Below are 20265 nucleotides of genomic sequence, written 5' to 3'. Positions count from 1 at the left end.
AAGTCTTGAGCTATCTGTACAGGAGAATTCTCCCGTCTCTTGACCCCAGGAAGGATAAATGATGGTATATTATTTTTAAATGTTTCTTGTAATGTAGGTTTACAGATTGCACACTAACAAGTGTCTGCTCTCTCCTTCCAGCTTTGCCTGAACCCTAAAGCTGTTTGGAGCATTTATTCTCTGGGTCGGATTGGTGTCTGGATCCTGGCCAGGAAGAGGCTCCTTGGAACCTTCTAAAAACACAAAAGTGGGGAAAATATCAAAAAAAATTAACAGAGAAAGAAAAACAGACTTTAAAAAAACAGCATATTTCAAGGCTTGACTGAGTGACAGACCACACCGAGCGACACCAATCCAGTCCAAACGCTGGCGTATGAGGGCGAGGCCTGGCTGATGTCAGCCACTTTCTTGCAGATGGTGCATGTTTCCGGGGCAACATGGGTTGATGCTGTCCTGGTCCTTGTCTCCCATGGCCTTTACTTCCCTTTGTCAGTTTTTGTCTGCTGTCTGGAAAAGTATTAACATGTTAAAATATATATATATATATATCTATAACAGAAAACACTTTAACACACATAGTGAATGAGAACGGAGCGGCAAGTTAAATAAGTATGTGGTGATTTTGTTCAGTTTTTTTCAGAAAACAGCAGAAGGCCTACTTCTTTAGAGATGTTGTTTGTTTGACAGTTAACAGGTGTATGTGTGTGGGAAGGATCAGCACAACTTGTATCTACTAAATATCATCATTTAACAGCCATCTTTGTGTCTGCTTTGAGCATACGCACACAAGGTGTGAAAAGGGTTTAGACGCTGTTCTACGTTACTGAAGGGACCTTTATTTGGATTATGTCTTTTTGTATGACGTGTTATAAAGCTGTTTGTTTTTATCTCCTGCATTATGTATTTTGAATAACTGTGTTGATCATTTTTAATCTATGGGGGACTTTATTTAATACAATCATGTATACATAGATATTTATAGAAGTATAAAGGGGGAAATGTGTTACTTTGAGGGTGTGGGGAGTTCAGCATGAAAGTTGGTGTTTTTGTTCTGCTTTGTTGTCCCGAGGTGTAAATACACACACACACACACACACACACACACACACACACACACACACACACACACACACACACACACACACACACACACACACACACACACACACACACACACACACACACACACACACACACACACACACACACACACACACACACACACACACACACACACACACACACACACACACACACACACACACAAGGCCCATGTGAGCCACCTCTGAGCTTTAGACACAACATGAGGCCTGCTCATCTTGAAGTTGCAGAAGGCCTCCCTCTGTCTGCCCTGTAGTGTTTAAAATCAGACACCAGGGGGCGCCATCAGTCAAAAGCTCCTCACATCTTTTACTTCCTAATCTGAAAGCTCAGACCCACTCCCATGCCAACATTTGAAGATTTCTTCGATCTGTTTTGTGTTTTTGAGGTGAAGCATGGATTATCTGATCTTCTCATGGCCTGTACTGTTTCTGCACAGACACTTAAGACTCACTGCTGTTGTGTTCACTCTTCTGACGGAGTAAACCTTTCTGCAACTTCAGGTTACGCTTGCCTGAATCCTTCCCTTTCTCCCTACCTCTGTCCCTTTACTTCCATCATTCCTGCCTCCTTCTTACTCTTCGTAGCAGTCGTGTGATGATGTCACCCTTATGCCTGTCTCTTGTTCTGGTCGTGTTTTTATGTGGTCTGTCTTGGCTTGCCGTGTGACGTTGTTGCACTATAAAAAAAAAGCATGTTACAAAGGGAATGCAGCTGAAGGATTAGACTAAAACAAGGCATGATGGGCAGAGGGCTTGGCCTGATAAAGGGCTGTGGGACCATAGCTGATGGCAATCAAAGGATTTTGTCAGAGTTTCTGTTGTAAATGGCGTAGCTGTGAGTGTTTTGATGTTAATATTTTTATCAGTTGTTTTTGCCAGAACTGTTAAAAAAAGGAGTGGTTGAAATGAAAGTAGGTGGAGACTGCAACAACACTTTTATACTGCCCCCTTTGTCCCCACACACTGTATGCAAAATATAGGAGCAAAAAAAAAAACATCTAACACTCCTATGGCTGATCTGATTGGATTCACAACACTGTAAAAGCACACTAGTTTGAAGATTCTCCCTTTTAAAGAGGACAAACATATCTGTGTGTCACTGTCGTATAAACTTTGTGACTTTGTACCAGCGAGGTGGGGAGGCTTGCTGTCTTGTCCTGTGTGCTGCGCTGCTCCATAGTATCTCCAATCATCAGATACCATCATCTATGTTTGTACGTACCCTGGTGCAGTTGATGCAAATTTTTAGAAATCGTTGTGATTCACATGTGAGACCCGCCCTCCTGTATCAGCCACCTGTACTTCTGTGAAATATCTGATATGCCTCCAAACTCACCCCCCACACCCACCCCCGACCCCATGATGACGACCTGATGAAAACCAGAGCTGAAACTATGTGATGTTTTTTGATGACTTAATGGTTGTTTGTGTGATTTGATGACGTGTGTTTCTTTCATTATGCGTGCCACACAGTCATGGGGGTGTTTGAAGAAGATGCAACTAAACCTTACAGGCTGCCCTGAAAGGAGGGAACAATTAAAGTTCTATGACCATGACATTTCTAATAGATTAAAATTAAGGCAGAATAGACAGGCGACATGTGGTGTATGATGATGATGATGATGAAGAAGTACAGTTTGGGCATTGAATCAAAACTATCTGCATAGCTGGCTTAGCTGGAGGTGAGTGAGCACATGTTGGATGAACTGACAATTTAAAAAGCTCACTTCCTGGTTTGAACCTGTGGAACATCAGACATGGTGTTAACAGGCACGTATTACTTAATATCTTCAATCTGGCTCAACATCTGGATGCTGAAAGCCTGTTAAGTCCATCATCTAAAGTGAAGTGTATGGAGGCAAAGAAAACTCTAAATGATCCCATTATTATTTTATTAATGCAGAATACTCAATACTTCTTTAATATCACTAAATTCATGCATTGAAATATTCAACTGGGTTTTTGATTTGTCATTTGATTCTTAATATCATTGAAAAAAAGATTCCAGTTGAGGCTTTAGTAGACGAGGAATATTTTAATGCAATGAATGAAGTGATGTTTTCATTTAAACATGAACATTAAGCCGTAATTATGATCTCATAAGTATTTCACGTAGATGAGCTTTCTTTGCTTCCATAGTAGTACTACAGAGTGACCTCTCTGCTTCAGCTGGAGATCTTTAAGATTTAATGTCATTAATTGCATTGTAATAAGACAGGGTATGGACTTTTGAGTCTAAAACTGTATATAGGAAACGTGACCAAATGTAAACTTTAAGCAGGTTAACCTTGGGCTAAAACGCACCAACTACCTACAAAGAGGTTTTATTTCACAGTAGGTAGAGCAGGTTGCTGTCTGTTGTTGTTTTGCTTCATATCAAACTTTCGTTCCAAAAATGCAAACGTGCAAAACAAAAACTGAATTGATTAGACACTTTACAAAACACTTCAAATGTCTAAGAAATATTTGATGAGACAAAAGCACCAGAATGAACTGAGGGGAGGAAAAGATCCTTGAAGTGCTTCATAGTAAAAGGGAAACTTAACAACCACGATCTGAAACAGCAACACTATATGCAGTTTTACAAATGGAAGAAATATGCATGTCTACGTTCTGGTAATTTTTCACTGTTACTTAATAAAGAAATGGAAATCTGTGTTACTTGCATCCTCCAGGTTATGAAATGGCTTTGTCTGAGATGACAAAATCAGCCAATGTTATCTCACATTAAAGAGCATAAAAGATTCACAGAAGCCGAGCTTGTATGTCAGTAAAGTTATTGCATTTTAACCTTATACTACAAAGGGGCTACATGTCTATACTCTGAGTTTCACTTGGATGCTGGACTTTTTGCATGACCATACAGTTAATAAACATCATACATTTAAAACAGTCTCTTGTTTCCTTTAATCATCGTTACTCGTTTTATTATTCAGGAAAGTATTTTATATACCGTGAATTACTTTTCATCATTTGTTTCTCATGTTGCAGCTAAAAGAACCCCACCTCAACACGATGTGGTGTATACAGTTTAGAAGACAGAAAAACAAGTTTACTAATCTTCTCCCCATTAACATTCATTCAGAGCATGTGCAACACTGATGAAATGCTTCATGTCCTGTTTATTAGCATCTGCAAAATATTCTTAAAGACATGAATTTCAACCGCATAGCCTGGACTCAAGATATCAGTGATGGGAAAATGACATAATTCAAATGTATATGTAAGCAAATCAAAATGCATGCTGTACATGTGTTGTACTGACAGTCACCTCTAGGAGGCGTTAAAGACCAAACAAATCAACCTACAGCAGAGCCCTGGAGTTACTTAATACGTTTCTTGTTTTAAGGACATCGCCTTAAATAGGTTCCTTGAATAATAAATTAAGATCCTTATTGGTATAATTATACTTTGTTAGTGTTAAAACTAAGTTTTATTTCATTTTAATGTCAGATAAGACGTATAGAAGCACTTAAAGGAAACCTGTTCAGTTTATAGATTACTTAAAAAATGTCAAAGAATGCTTATAATAATTTATAATTGTTCAAACTTGCTTTATTATTGAAAAAAAAACAGTTATTTTAACTTTGCAAACTTTATTTTTAAGATTCATTCATACTTTAATAGCAGTAAATTACACTATTATAGCAGCAGCTTCCCACACAATTGTTTTTATGTGCTTATACATTTGTTACCTTTTACCTATTATCAAATCTCAAATATTCTTATTAACAAATGTGTGGACTATAAAGGAACCGTCATACCTATAAACTTAAGCTTACAAGACCTATACATAAAGCCTTAGAGGGGCTGTTAATGACAATTAACCACAGCAGCAAGCATAGAGTTGTTTCAGACTTATCCTTCAAGTTTCAGCTGTGTTGAGGATGTCAGCCATGTTTTCATACCTCTTGTTCATGGAGATGTTCTTCCTCCGCCATTCAGCGAGGCTAGGATGTGCGTCTCTTCAGTAGCTCACAGGCTGAGCTGTGTGGAGGAGAGAAACTTGTTCTGTACGGACTGAAGGGAGAACCGCAACAGCTGGAAGGTTCACCTTCATGTTTTACATCTTATGACCCTCGGTTTGTTCATTTGTTTTTACAAGCCCCACACACCCAGGTACTGAGTTTAAAGTTATCAACAGCTGTGCCGGGAATCGTACCATCATCAAGAACCTTGTACGTAAAAGAACTGTCCAACCCTAACAGGTGTTTTCATAACACCAGAGAGATTTATCTGACTGTTGCTGATTCTCAAGAAGTCTATGAGCACAAAACCTTCAGAAAAAAAACACCTGAGTGGATATTTGAAAACTGTGCAGTGAAAGGTCAATATCCACAGCCTTTCCAAGTAAGCAGCTTCTCTTTGATGCAGGTCCGTTATGCAAAAGAGGTTCCGCTTTTGGTGGTTGTTTAAATGATTTTACATTATAATTTCCAAATAACGTTGGCCCCTGCTGTAGCTGCTCCACTTAAGCTGTCAGCCACTCTGCATCCAAGTTGCATAGTGGGTCATGTGGGTGAATGTACTTAAAACTGACTGCAATGATTGATTCAGTTCAGTTGAGAAGCTCAAATGTTTGATACACTGCAGTCTTGGGTTCTTCCATACTTCTTCAAATGAAACATCAGCTGCTCAGTTTAGTGCAAAACTGAAAGGTATTCATTGAAATGTCTCCCACTGTTTTCTGTCTTGTGAGGGTGAGCATGTTCCTCACCTAAAGCCAGTTTTAAGACAACAAAGGCCTCCCTGTGTTTCTTCTAATAACATGAACATTTGGGTCTGTAGTTTTTTTTTTTTAAATAGACAACAACAATAAAAATAACAAAGAAGAGCACACATTAGTCTTGATGAATTTAATTACATCAAATGGGTTTATGTAAAAAGTGAAAAAGGAGGAAAACATTGGGTCTCATCTTTAGCATCATGTTCAACACAGAAATCTGCACACCTTCTGTATGCACTGGACAGGTCACAGGTCACCTATAGTCGAGTCAGATTTATAAACAATACATCCTCAGAAAGCAGATACACAACACTGTAATAGATTGATAATGAGCTGTGAAGTGAGCGTGTTTTTCCTTTTGTTTTGTTTCAGAGCAGGATGGGTAGCGATGCGTGAAGATGTACTCTCAGTAAACTACGACAAATGACTCAAGCTATGATGAACAGAATGGGTCTATTTTAGGGTGTCAGTCTGTGGAGGCCAACTTTCATATAGGTGACCTGGAACACTCCCATGATTCCCCTCTCTCGCTCTCAGATCACACAACCTCCACTCATGATTGGCAGGCAACAGATGCCTATATCACACAGCTGTCACGGCTTCCTGTCCAAGTCCAGTTGGCATCCTGGCAAATAAAATGCCCACAGAAAGAACACTGTCCCCCTTTCTGATTGGATAAAGGAATTGGGGTGATTGGCTGATTGATTGCTCCATGCACATTGTGATTGTTGAGTCTGATAGCAGGTTGAAATGTTTGGTGCTGACATGCTTTGAGAATGTTTTGTATGAGCTTGAATGAAAGCTGTTTCTAGTTCATGCTGCCCATTTACAAAAACACTCCATTTTATGATCATGTAAAGCAAGAGAAGGTCCGGCTGCAGTCAAGATCCAAAATGAATTCATCAATCTGGTTTAAGATTGCCCTTTAGGCGGTTGTGTGAGCGTTGGCACTTTAATCATTAGTCTGCAGAGACTAGTGCACATGTAGCAGTCCGTCACACTGAAGGACACACGGCAGTGCAATCTTCCACATTTGACTCTTTATAGAAAAACAAAGAGGTCACTGCAACATTGTCTAGTTCTTTTCTGTTGTTTCCTTGATTCAAGGAAGAAAAACAAAACAGAGAAGGAAGCCACTTTTCTCTACTCAAGTGTCCTGTGTTCAAAAAGAAAAAGGGAAAACTGGGATGTACAATCTTTTCTCACTGTAGAAAGTCTCATCAGATTTACTCTACTAGGCTTCAGACACACAGCTCCAAGGCCACCTTTCTCTCTGAGTCCCAGGCGAGCAAAGAGGAGTGAAAAGAAGAGAGATAGGGGGGAAAAAAAAAAGATTACAAAGTAAAGAGGCAAAGTTGAAAGAGACAGGAGAGAAGAACAAGAGAGAAAAGAGAAACAAAGTTAAAAGTCGGAAACAGTAGCAGTAGACAGTGATATACAGGAGGAGACGGAGGGAAGCAGCCTGGCTCTACATGCATTGTCAAGGAAACAAGAAGGGGGAAGGATTTCAGCGCTACACCAAAGCCATGCAGCAACAGCAAGCGGCCTGAACACAGCAAATGGTAGATTTTTTCCGCCAGTAGGAAACACTTAGCAGTCGATGTAACCGACAACACGAGAAGCAGCACAGAGGAGGGATACGGTGAGCTGCTGAGAACTCCTCTTGTGGGGGATATAGCAAAACAAACAGGCAAAGCGTTTATTCACTGAGATGGTGAAACAGCCCATACACCAAACGGATCAGGGTCCCATCAGACTCTGAATAGACGTTTGGCACCACAGGGACGGTGGGACTACAAACAGAACAGCGAGTAGGGGGAGTAGTAGTGTGGGCTTAGACAAGCACGGGAGGCAAGTGCACGGCAGGCTGGATGACATCTGTTACACCATGTTTTAGGTTCCCATGGAGACAAGACCGAACCCCCACCCTCCTCCCCAGTCCATATCCCTTCCTCGAGCAGCGCTCACTCACCATGCGCTCACTGCATGGTAGCAGACAGACGAGGGTGGGGGGGGGGGGCGGGGTTAGCAGCTTTGCTGCGGCTCCCCACTCCTGCTTTTAGACTTTCTGCCCTCCACATCTGTAGGATAAAGGCAATGTTTATGTTACATCTGTAGACAGTGACAAGAACATTTTCATGTACTTTAAACCTGCATAAACTGAAGATTATGATAAATATAGTAAAGCAACATTAAAACAGCCAGTACAGAGTTAAAAAGCAGAAATAAATAAAGAAGTAAGGATCTTTAGGCAGAAAGTACTTCTAGTGTTGGCACATATAGCAGTGCTTGTCATTGATATTAACTTAACGATTACTACAATCTGTACAAGATCTTGTCAGTCTAAACAACATGATCAAATATTATCTCCATTCTTACATATTTCCCATTTTCATTTTCATATCCATTGTGGCAGATCATGATGAGTTCATACAGTTTTCAGAGAAAATGATGTTTGCTTCATTCTCAAAACAATCAGAAAAATACTCACAACTTACTTTACTGACTCTTTGTTCAAATAACTCCATCTAGATCTAAGAATCATTCTGGTCACACTTACATCGCTACCTTCATCGTCAACTTTCACTTCCCCCACTACATCTGCCCTGACATCATTCTGAGAATGAAGCTTCATCATTTTGTCACCAGCCAAAGAGACCCACCAGAGCAAAAACAAAAACCACCATCATCATCATCACATGTAAAAAAACAAAAACAAAAAAAACAACCCAAAACAAGTCACACCATCAAAGAAGAAAAAAAAAAAAAAAAAAAGAGATCAACATGAAGACCATTTTGATCACTGAAATCAAAATTAACTTTCAGGTCAGACAGAAAAAGCCGTGCAACTTAGCAAATGATGCAACTGGGTTCAAGCAGTGATACATCCTAACATCAGGACAAACAAAGTGTTGAGTGAATCTATTATCGGGCAAAGTCAACATTTCTGATATCAATTTGTTATAAGAAAGTATGTCCCATAGTGCTTCGCTTCCTATCAGAGACAGCTGTTTCTGACACACATCTCAGGTGTTTAACTGAATCTCCAATACTTCTACTTCAGTTATCATTGAAGCTATTAACATACATACTAAGCCTAAACCAGGATCTATGAAACCAAAGTTGCAGATAATAATATAGTGTTAGAAGCAAAATTGAATAAAATAATAATATGGTCAAGGCTATCAGCCAGAAGAACATTCATCAAAGTCCCACCTCAAAGAAAAGAAAAAGTCTGAAAAAATAATCCAAAGAGACTCAGCACCAACAGAAAAGAACGAAACAAAAACACCACAAAGAGAAAAACAGTGCTCTCATAAATACATGCAGAGGAGGAGGATCTGTCATTTCTTCATCATGTCATTCCTCCCTGTCACTCACACACAGCCATACTCGTACCACAGGGACTGTTTATCCTCTGGGCTCAGTGACTGCTCGCCATTATTCACTTGATCGGGATCAACTCCCTCACTAAACTCTTTCACATTGGCTGGACTGGATATCATCTGGCCGTTTGATTGGCTGTGAGGTGGTGGGTTTTGCGTGGGAATGCAGTGTGGGTTAGGAGGAGGAGGGTGGCTTTTATTTGTAACAGGAGGCCCGCTTATGTTGCTGACTAGGGTGGGGTTTAGAGAAAGGAAGGGGAGGTTTTTGCCCGCCGACTCACTAAAGATGGAGTCCATAAATACAGACTCTACAGTGAAGGACGGGCCCAGGAAAGACTGAAGGGTGGAGAGGTCGGGATCCTCCAGGCTATGGCAGGGTAAGCTGAGGGACTTGGGCAGAGGGTGGGTGGTGGTTGAGGTGGCGAAGAGTCCTTTTACGTTGGTGCTATTGGGGTGGTACTCACTGGGTGGAGGCTGGGAGCGGACCCCAGCCTTGGCTGGAGGAGAAGGATCGACGGAGACAGGCAGCCGTTGGTCCTTTGAGAGCAGGTCGTGGATGCTGGTACGCCGCGTGGTGCCCTCGGCGGTGGAGATGACGCTGCTTGCCCTGGGCAGCGTGGAGGAGGCTGAGTCCAGACGTTCGGAGACAGATGTAGCTTTACCCTGTGAGGACAGGCTGGAACGGATCGGGGCAGAGCCTCTCACACGGGTGCTCTCCGCCTTACGCAGGGTGGGGCGTCCCGGTTGTCCAGCAGATTTAGGTGGGCGATCAGAGCTGACAGGAGCTGCTCTTCCACTGGAGGAGCGTAATATGCCCCGCCCCTTTGTGGTAGTGCGTTCTTTCTGCACATGCTCAGAAGAAGTGGAGAGGCGAGGAGAGTCCACTGTGAGGTTCTCCTGACTGCCAGACTGTGGAGCACAGAGCAAACAAACCGTATCAAGTATTATACCCTGAATAACTAATTAAAATCTGTGAATATTGTAGTCGTTTTATCTTCAGGTGACACCTTATCCATTTACAGATATACAAAATATATCTGTGACTCCAGCATCTCTTTGACGATATGCTGCTTTAAAACAAAAATTTGGGTTTTGGAATGTTGGTCAGACAAAACAAGCTATTGGACGATGTTATGCGTCTCTGAAAATGAGGTGGCCTCTGTTGAAACCGAGTTAGAGGTCTCACCTCTGCAGGATCAATACCCTCATCCAGAAACTGTTGCAGGGAAAGCACCTCTTTCTCTGGAGGCTTAGACTGGGTCTGACCGGAGATTCCTGCTGCAGTGGACGGATCGAGGGACCTGCGCAGCTGAAGGGGGCTCTGGTGGGAGGAGCGGGAAGAGCTGGGCTGCTGGACAGGGCTGCTGCCGCTGCTGGACCACACCTCCTGGTCCAAACTGAGGCTAAACTCGCCGCTGCTCTCACTGTGAGGCCTGCTGAGGTTGCCATTCAGCGTGCCTGTGGTAGAAAAAGTCAACAGTGAGGTCACGGGACAGGAATATGTTTTGTTTACCACGACTAGAAATTAGTATCAATACACCATAAATCTCCTAGACTGCATTTGGATGGGATAGGACGATAATGATGAAGCAAAAGTTGACTATAGTGATTTATCAGGATATAAATATATAGATATTATAATATAGTCCAATACTGATTTGTTGGAAAGGACAAAAACTTGAATAAATTATAAAGAAGCATGATGAAATGTCTATCAGCAGTCTATATCTGAATGAGCACTGAATATTATATATATTTATATATTTTTGTACCATGGCTCAGTTCAAGTTGACCAAATACTGATTGGACTTGCTAAATAAAAAACACAAAAAAGACCAAATGTTGCTACAGTAAAAGTCAGCCTCTCTTTAAAGAGCCCATATTATGCCCTTTTGTACTAAAGTATGTTCTCAATAGCTAAATTTAAAAGAAAGTGTCTGTTTTCATGTGCTGCCGCTCCATGCACCGGCTCGCTTCTGACTCTCTCTCTAAGGCTCTGAAGTGCCCACGTTCAGAGTCCCCACGTGTGCCAAGTCTGATCTGATTGGTCGGCCTGTCGGCTCTGCCGTAATTGGTCAGTCGCTCAGCACGGTTCTCGGAAATGTCACACCCCTTTTACCATATTGGGAATGCAGCCACTTTGTCTCCGAGTGGAGCAAAAACATCAGCACCTTAGCACTACTGTGCTACCGCAGGCTACGGCATATCGTGGGCGTGCTACAGAAGTTATGGGGTTAGATCAGTGATGTCACACTGACAAGACGTCACACTGGCATTTTTTTTTCGAGGGGGGCTAGAACCGAGCGTTACATGCAGCTAATGCTACAGCTAACAGGAGGAGGTAGGAGAAGCTGCGTTTACACAGACTTTGAATTTTTGCACATAGATGTGCCTAAACATGCACAGGACACATGGAAAACACACTAAAGAGCATATAAAACCAGAAAAAGCATAATATGACCCCTTTAAGGGCACTGGCTCATCCTGATAGATTTTGAAAAAGAAAGAAAATGATCTTTGACATCAAGATTTTCAAAAGTGGAAGGAAAAACAAAGGAATGAAAGAGGGAAGATAAGAGTGGTTAGCTGAGAGAAGAGGTGGAGAGAGGGGGGATTAGGGGAAGGAGGAGCATACCTTTGCCCTCCAGAGGAGAAGTGAGGTGGGAGTTATTGTTACTATTACTACTGGTGGTCCTGTTGCTATGGAGACTTGAGGGTCTGGAGGCTGAGTAAGGGACAGGAGGGAAGACACACAAACAAGCACACATACACAGTTAGGATATTTTCAACACTTAACATGTATCTACACAAACATGCACTGACAAAGAGTAACACCTATGTGCGCTAACAGTGTGACAGAACGTCTCCTGCTGGGGCAGCAGATGGCACATGCCAGGCAGAGGGACAGGAAGGGCGCAGTGCCAGGCTGCAACCACAATATGTCCTACAGATAAACAAAGCAACTACTGACAGACTACTGACAGAGAGGACAGGGACGCCAAAATCCAAGGACCAAACTGAGTTTAAGGAAAGGGGAAGTGACAATACGTAATACCAGTGGTCAAAAGGCTTAACTAATTAGAAAAAAAAATGGAGGTGAGGTTCTGTGTAAGAATTAGGGGGGGGAATTGGAAAAAGAAAGGAAACGAAAAGGGGGGGGGGGGGGGGGGGGGGGTGTGTGTGACCTTGCACTTGACTGTTTGTAGGGACAAGCTCAGCTGGAAACCAGGAACCGTGAAATCATTTCAGGACATGGCTGACACCAAATTAGAATTTATAATAAACCTCTGATTCAAATATATGGAACCAGCCCAGGTACTAGGATGCAGTGCAGAGTAGTAATCACTTACTACAGATGCTACAGGGCACTCTGCATACAACACCCAGCTCAACAGAAGGAGAAGACAGAGACAGAGCACTGCTATTCATCTGCAGGCCTACTATAAAAAAACACACATACACACGCACGCAAGCACGCACGCACGCACGCACGCACACACGCACATCTGATATCCGAATTACCTCACACTACTTATCACTGCTGCCCACAGGGCAAAGCAAGCAAAGTTTAATATCTCTAATGGTTCCAGACAAAGGTAGAAACAGAGAACTAAACCGGGAAATATTATGGAAGCCATAAAACCTTTCTAAAAAAATCGATAACATCTCTGGACCTACAGGATGCTACATTACAAGTTATGTTGGCTACTTTAACAAGAGTGGATGTCCATTTCCTCCAGCCATTACAGACACACACTGAGAAATGGGTCTCATCACAACCATGTTCTTGACTTTAGGATTGCAACCTTTAAACTCATAATGTAGACTCCATGTACGGCACTAATGGGGAAGCAGTTGAATGACCTGTTGCCAGTATACAGTAGGTCACCGTCAATAGTAGTGAGTGTGGTATATTAACATAGTGATTTAGTCTGAGAGTCATCTCTTATAGTAATACAAGTATCTTATTTTATACTATATATCATAAGAGCAAGTCATAGTAAAGTATGTTATAGTTCAGCAGACTTGAAGACCAAAACAGGATGCTAATAGGGTGTAAACCTAGAGTAGGTGCTGGGACTGTGTGTTAGTAGTTTTGTGGATGTTTAACTGGGTCATCTGCATTAGAGCGAAACAGAACTGATGAATAGTCCCCTTTCTGCAGATTAAGGGCCCTGGATAACATCCTAAACTCTGAATTAGAGTCAATCCTCCTTTCAATGGAAGCTCATCTCTCCCATTTTGCACTCCACTAAAATTACTTTTCCAGCGGTAGATGAGGCTTAATCAAAGAGCAGGAAAGAAGCCCAAAGATTAGCAATGGGACTGATGAGGACATGACCTTTTTCGCGGGGGCTTTCTCTTCTCCTCCGTCAAAGGCCTTGTTCTTGTATTTTTGAAGGGTCGATAATTTGATTAGTTTGAGGTCAATGCGTCTGAAGGTTTACCTTGACTCTTTGGTTCATCTATGGAGCCGGCCACATCCTCACAGGAAGCATTTTCTGTTGAGATACAGAAGACAGTAAAAACTAAACAACCTAAAAGTTCCTGAAGGTGAGTTTCATTGACTAAATATGAATGTAAGCATGTTTGAGGTTTTATATATATATGTATGTATATATATATATATATAGAGAGAGAGATATAATATATAAACCCTATCAGGAACATCCATTCTGATACTTGAAAAGGGGTGAATTCATTTTAAATCCAATACGTCTGTTTATCACTACTGTTAAAAAAAGAGAACACCATCCTAACCTTTAACCTGCAGGCGTAGCTTGGCCCTGGTGTGCCGCGCACTGGGGAGTGTGAGGGTGGCACAGTCAATGGCGTTGGTGGAAAAAGCGAGCTCCTTCATGCGCTGCCCGCTGCGCCTGCTGCCCCCAGTCAGGCCATCGTCTCCTGGCTCAGCGCCATCAAGGTTCTCGATGCTGCTTGCTACCGCCATTGTCTGCAGGAGGTCATTCATGGCTGAATGGTCAGAGGACAAAAAGGTGGAAATCAGGACAGGATCGTTGTGATGAATTACATCCTATTACTACATAATGCTTACTTGGATCACAGAATCCTTTTAATCCTGAAAATATAACTATTTTCTTCCATTTCATATATAAACACAGAAATTCATTTTAGGAGAATAAAAGTTTCACCTTTCTTATCAGCTGATTTCAAACTGTTAAACTGCCTCAACGTATTACTAACAATAAATAATTCATACATTTAACTTATAGAACACAACTAAATCAAGTCTTTGATTCTCAAATCTAACCATTGAAAACTTAATTGCACATGCAGGCGTACCGTTATGGAACGGTCATCAAATATTCAAACAAATATAAAGTTTATAAAGACTGCAGTCTCCTCGTTGATTAACCTTGGTGTATAATTCATCTCTGCAGGAAACTTTTTGGGGCAGGTAATACCCTGTAAGAGGCTGCTGTCTTTATGCACTTTGTTTACTGAGCTGTATGCAACGGCAGAGAAGCGTGAAAGCAGAACGAGGCGAAGACCATGTCAGCAGAATTAGATCTGAAATGCAGCACGCTGAGAGAGAGAGAGAGAGAAAGACTGAGACAGAGAGAGACAGAGACTGAGACTGAGACAGAGAAAGAGAAAGACAGAGACTGAGACAGATAGAGGCTAAAGGGAGTTAACGGCTCCATTTCAAGTCCTCCATGGTGAGTGAGTGTCAGTGATCAGGCGGTTGTTTATTTTTGTTAAGTCATGCTGCAATCAAAGACAGGAGTAAAAACACCCCAGGCGCATGAAAGGCAAATCCACAGTCTCTCCCATCCTTTCATATGAAAACACACAAACACACATTCCAGCCTTTCATTCAAGATGCACAAACAAAATGAGACCATAAAGCACATGACAAAGCTGCCCAACAAATTGCCTGATGCATCGTGATTACTACGATTACTAAGCTGAGTAATACCCTTGGTAGAAGAAAATCAAACTGCATCACACTAAAAGAGACAGATCTATGGAAAGAGAGAACTACCACTGCCAAAGGTCTCTACATTAGCTGTTTTATGAGGTTAATGCTGTCTTTATACTTTCACTTGTTGTTTTGCTTTAGTTAGTGAAGTTTGCTCATTTTTCAGCAGATAATAGGAACAAAGTAGAACTACACTGTGAAAGTTAAGAGTGAACACTCTACAGGAGAGAGTGGAGGCGGCACACAGGGCGGAGCTGGTGAAGGATAGTGAGGGTAACTAGGAAAAAGCTAAGAAAAGGACAGGTCACTGATGTCACTAGACGCAGCATGGCAGTAAGGTGACTGATCAATCTTCTAAACTTAAATCTTCAGAAAACCTTGCACATCACTTTTCCTCCCCAAAATTTGGAAAATAGCTCAGATTGAATAAGTGTAGCTCTGAGTAGGTTTACGACCTTTGACTAAAACCTGAAACTGACACACTGCAGCCACCCTGACATCAGCGACTGTTCCTTCTTTGTTTCTCCCAGTGTGACGGAGAGGGAGGGAGGAGGGCGGAGGACGGCTAGCGTGGCGGCTAACAGAGGTCTTACACATGGAGCGCCGGTAGATGGCCTTGGCCTTGTCTTTGTCCTTGGATCTGTTCCTCATGAAAGGCAACCTTTTTAATGCTGTCAGAGAGCAGCCAGACACAGACAGACGGACAGAGAGAAAGAGACGGGCAGATAGACAGACAGGGGGGGGGGGGGGGGGGAGAGCAACAAGCCCAAGGGAAGTGGAGGAAAAGATCAAAAAAAAGAAAAAGGAGGGCAGAACAGAGGGATGTGGTTAACGATTTTACAGAGAGCCAGGGGAGAGACGCAGAGAGAGCTGAGTCCCTGGACACTCAAATGGACAATAGACAAAAATGCAATAGACAGAACAACTACAAAATATTGCTTAGAGGTGGAGGGGGGTGTCATGATATTACAAAGCCCCAGTGATTGTTAAAAGCATTTTTTAAAACATTTCAAATGATTCTATGTTTCTTATTCTATATCAAAATAACTGTCAAGTGAGGACTCAAAAACCTCCCAGCAGGTTGGATATTATTTTAAGGGCAGACTTCTGTACACAGATGCAGAATACAAACAAGTACATCAATGTAAACACATTATGCAAATGCACCCACAAACACTCCCACACACTAATATCGTCAGGCACTCTTATGTTAATGACATGATTGTGTTTTTTTAAAGTAATACATTCTGCACACCACGACACAACTGTCACATAATTACACACCTACATAAAACACAGAGGATGAAGAATATTAAAGGGTGCAATTAGGAGAGTAAAACGTTTAAAGTTGGGGCTAACAGCATCAATGTGGAATTTGTGTTCACAGACAAAATACACTTTTTAGAACACCATTAACTGCATTATTTATTTGTCAAACGTCTTAAGGTTTAAAATCTGATGTGTGTTTCTAGTTTTAGTTGTTATTAACATTTGCATGTGACCTTACTGTAACTTAAGGCTTCTTTGTATTTCCTTCTAGTGTTTACTGCTTACTTAAAAAAAGAAAATAAATAAAGAAAAAGAAACCTTTATATCATAAATGTGTTAGCCTGTCTTAGCCTGACATATTAAAATAAAGAAAGCAAGTTCTTTTATAAAAAAAAACCTTAAGATTTAACTTGTAAAACTACCGTTTGTTTATGGAAAGTGTACATCTATCCGTGTCCCAGCATTATACTCTTTTCTGTATTTTCTACTAATCCAAACAGGGATTTGAAACATCTTGCAGAGACTGAAACCGGAACGCATTGCACCTTTTAATAGCTTTGATGCTACATTAGAGGGAGTTTCTCGGTTATTTGGAGGTGAACTGCACAGATCAGCAGGTTGACATGAAAGAACCGACAGCTGAAAAGACTGAAGACACTTTGAGAAAAAAAAAAAAGGATTGAGCTGGACCTGTCACAAAATGAAGTGAACTGAAGTGTGAACTGAAGTGTTTGAAACAAATGAGATGCGCTTGATTGAGCTTGACACCTGACTGAAGTTTAGATAGTACTGCAGAAAAGTGTGGTAAAGTTACTTCTTTGTTTATCTTCACCACAAGCTTTAAACATATCTAAAACTTAAACTGATTTGGTGGCGCTCTGGCTGGAGCCACAAAGGGCTTTATGTGATTTTCTTATGTGTGCAGTAGTAAGACCTGTCATAAGACTGTCTGTGAGATCTGTAGAGTTCCTCCTCTGTTATTTGGACAAAACACACCCAAATATCAATCTCTTATCTCTACATACACTAATAAAGTATTTGTTCTTGGGACAAAGTTTCTAATAGTGACAAATGAAATGACGACAGCTTGCAGATATCAAGCGCTCCCACTGTTTCTAACACAGAAAAAAATAACTTTTTGTATCAGGTTCCAGGTTCAGAGTTAACCTCCCAGTGCTGTGCAGCTCAACCAAACTGTTTGAACAGCTGAGTGACATAGACAATGGACTCACGAAAACATGCCCTGAGAGACGCGACAGTCAGATCACAAACCCCGCCCACCCTCCCCCTCCGCATCATACCATTGGTGGACCCCTGCCCTTGGGCATGTGACTGCTGCCCTCTCTTCCCTTCGCAGAGAGAGAGAGATAAAGAAGCAAAGGAGCAGTTAAGGGAGGACCCGTTCAACCAGTACACAATACACAGACCTTCAGACACACACACACACACACACACACACACACACACACACACACACACACACACACACACACACACACACACACACACACACACACACACACACACACACACACACACACACACACACACACACACACACACACACACACACACACACACACACACACACACACACACACACACACACACACACACACACACACACGTGTGTTTCATGTATGTACTTGTATGTGAGCGTATGAATAACTGTCAGTGAACGCATATTCAGCATCAGATAGAACTATCCAGCATCTGTTTTGCTTACTGTTGTCTACTGCTGCTGTGTATGATTATTGTCGTACTATATTCACTCCGCTACTTTTTCTGAACATGGAATGGCTAAGTAAACGTCTGTGCAGGAAGTTCAGTCTGTCATTCATCCTCAGCAGATGTTCCTTCATTCATGGCTGAAGCTGTAACTAAACTTCCGAGCGTGTATAGGTGAATTGTATGTACTCACTGCTGCTCCTCTTTTGTGTAAGTGTGTCATCCAGCGAGTTGGAGCCAGAGCCGATGGAGGAGCTGTCCTGGCTGTCCGCAGGGAAGCTGAGGAAACCTTCACCGCACTCTGAACGAGAAGGAGTCAGAGTGAGAGAACGCATCCTCTCCCTGCTCCTTGGCTTGATCAGCTTCTTCATCTTCGAAGCGATCCAGTTGCCACGCCTAGATAAGGGGATAAGAAAGAGTGAGACAGAAAGACCAAGAAGAGGTAACAAATTGAAATAGGATATAAGTCCACACTGACACTAAAAGGGTATAAAAGCTGAATGGACTACAATGGTGAGGTTTCTTCAATTTGTGTACATTTAAATTGGATTGTTTTCTTCATCTTTATCACGTTGATGATACTGAAGACAAACAGTGTTGTAGTAGACGGCTGTTAAAACCCTGCAGGTCATAAATATTTGATGCATCACTTCCTGAAGCTGCAGTTTTAGTGTTTTGCTGCCATTCCCCCACCTCAGAGATACAAGTAAACAAGCAAACAGATTTAAAACATCAGATATGATATACTGACTCGTTTGTGACATTTTGATTCAGATGTTTCAAAGTCCCTATTACACGGAGATGTTACTCCAGCCATGGTCAGGTCACAAAATTACTTCTCTGTTGTTTCAACTTAATCATATTTTTCTTACCTGCGTGGGGGAGAGGGATCATAGAACTTGTACTGGTCCATGATTTTCTCCTCAAGTTTTTCTTTCTGTCTCCTCAGCTCGTTAAGCTTGTCTCTGATTAGTGAGGAAATAAGAGATCATCCAATTAGACGGCCAAGAGTGAAAATGAATACAATCTTAGTATAATAGACATCCCTTTGCTAACAGCAACCAATTCAAGATATATATTTTCTTTCTGTTTAGAAGAGCAAACATCATCAGGGTTTTACATGTATTGTCTTTGTTCCACGTAGAACAGGTCCTTGCTCTCCATGGTCTGCTCTAGCAGGGTGCGATTCTGCAGCATCAGAGTTTGGATCTGGTCCAACAGGTGACGATTCTCTTCCTCTAGGTTTCCTTTCAGCTGGCTCAACAACTAAACCACACACATAAAGATCAATTAAATACTTGCCTGGACAACTGGGAAACATTGGAGGAGTAATCCATAACACAGCTGGCATTAGAGGTCGTTCAATTTTGATACATTAAAAACTCAGATTGCTTTGAACATGGTATCCAAACACGGTTTGAAACCCAAAAGAGGAGAAGAGCCACAAAAGGAATCTGTCTCTCCTTACTTCACACTGGTTAGTGAGCTTTGTTGAGGAGATGTCCAGCTGCTGGTACTGCTCCTTCAGTTTAGAGAATTCGGCCTCTAGCTTTGTCTGCTCCAGTTTGGCGCTGTTCAGCTGGCTCTTAATGTTCTTATGGTCCTGCTGGAGATTTTCATTGTCCCTCAACAGCTGGCGATTGTTGGAATTTAGTCTAAGAAAAGAGCAGAGGGGCTCAATGTGAAAATTATTTTCCAAAAAGGGGGTTAAAAAAACCCAAATCATTTTAAAGTGCAATATGTAAGTAACACATTTCCAAGTATATCCAATACAAGTATTGATACAGGCTGTGCTTACCTATCATTCTCCTCTTTCAGCAGTTTGCACTGGTCAGCTGTGGCTTGGTTTGTTTGATTTTCAAGCACCATTTTTTCCTGCTGGGCCTTCAGGTTTTTATCCAGCTCTTCCAGATCTCCCTTCTTATGCAGGAGCTGCTTATACCTTAATGCATAAAAACATACAAAGGTTACATTCAATGAGTTAAAAATAGAAAAGTACACATATTGCCATCATCCTATGTGGTCTACAGTTTCCTCTAGTTACTCGTGGTGGCAACTTTTGTAATTGATTGAATATTTCCATCATGAAATAACCTTATCAAATTGGTA

General features: G+C 41.6%; 2 protein-coding genes across 35 annotated transcripts in view; one reads left to right on the top strand and one right to left on the bottom strand.

Annotated features, from left to right (window-relative positions):
• Positions 1–3995, top strand: part of camk2g2 (calcium/calmodulin-dependent protein kinase (CaM kinase) II gamma 2) — a 60306-nt gene extending 56311 nt beyond the window's left edge. For all 27 annotated transcript variants that reach the window (XM_061040147.1, XM_061040145.1, XM_061040140.1 and 24 more), the window contains one exon: positions 142–3995. The gene's annotated coding sequence lies outside the window, so the exon portion shown is untranslated. The remainder of the gene's footprint in view (positions 1–141) is intronic.
• A 1949-nt stretch (positions 3996–5944) lies between these two features.
• The window catches only part of LOC132975534 (girdin-like), a 64688-nt gene continuing 50367 nt past the window's right edge, over positions 5945–20265 (bottom strand). Inside the window, exons 25-38 of one of the 8 annotated variants that reach the window (XR_009673282.1) lie at positions 19955–20098; positions 19625–19811; positions 19277–19422; positions 19029–19121; positions 18350–18552; positions 17730–17777; positions 15753–15830; positions 13977–14189; positions 13664–13717; positions 11851–11940; positions 10402–10673; positions 9680–10124; positions 7802–7910; positions 5945–7102 (exon numbers count right to left, since the gene is read on the bottom strand). Coding sequence is in view for 6 of the 8 variants with exons in the window: in XM_061040130.1 (XP_060896113.1) it covers positions 9207–10124; positions 10402–10673; positions 11851–11940; positions 13664–13717; positions 13977–14189; positions 15753–15830; positions 17730–17777; positions 18350–18552; positions 19029–19121; positions 19277–19422; positions 19625–19811; positions 19955–20098 (2446 nt within the window). In the remaining 2 variants the exon portion in view is untranslated. Of the gene's footprint in view, positions 10125–10401; positions 10674–11850; positions 11941–13663; positions 13718–13976; positions 14190–15752; positions 15831–17729; positions 17778–18349; positions 18553–19028; positions 19122–19276; positions 19423–19624; positions 19812–19954; positions 20099–20265 lie in introns of all 8 variants that reach the window. The other 7 variants (XR_009673281.1, XM_061040136.1, XM_061040130.1 and 4 more) reach the window with 7 other exon arrangements.

Source organism: Labrus mixtus, chromosome 6 (assembly GCF_963584025.1).
Source record: "Labrus mixtus chromosome 6, fLabMix1.1, whole genome shotgun sequence".
Classification (NCBI taxonomy): domain Eukaryota; kingdom Metazoa; phylum Chordata; class Actinopteri; order Labriformes; family Labridae; genus Labrus; species Labrus mixtus.
The sequence above is the reverse complement of the archived record's forward strand: the minus strand, read 5'-3'. Positions and strand labels throughout refer to the sequence as shown.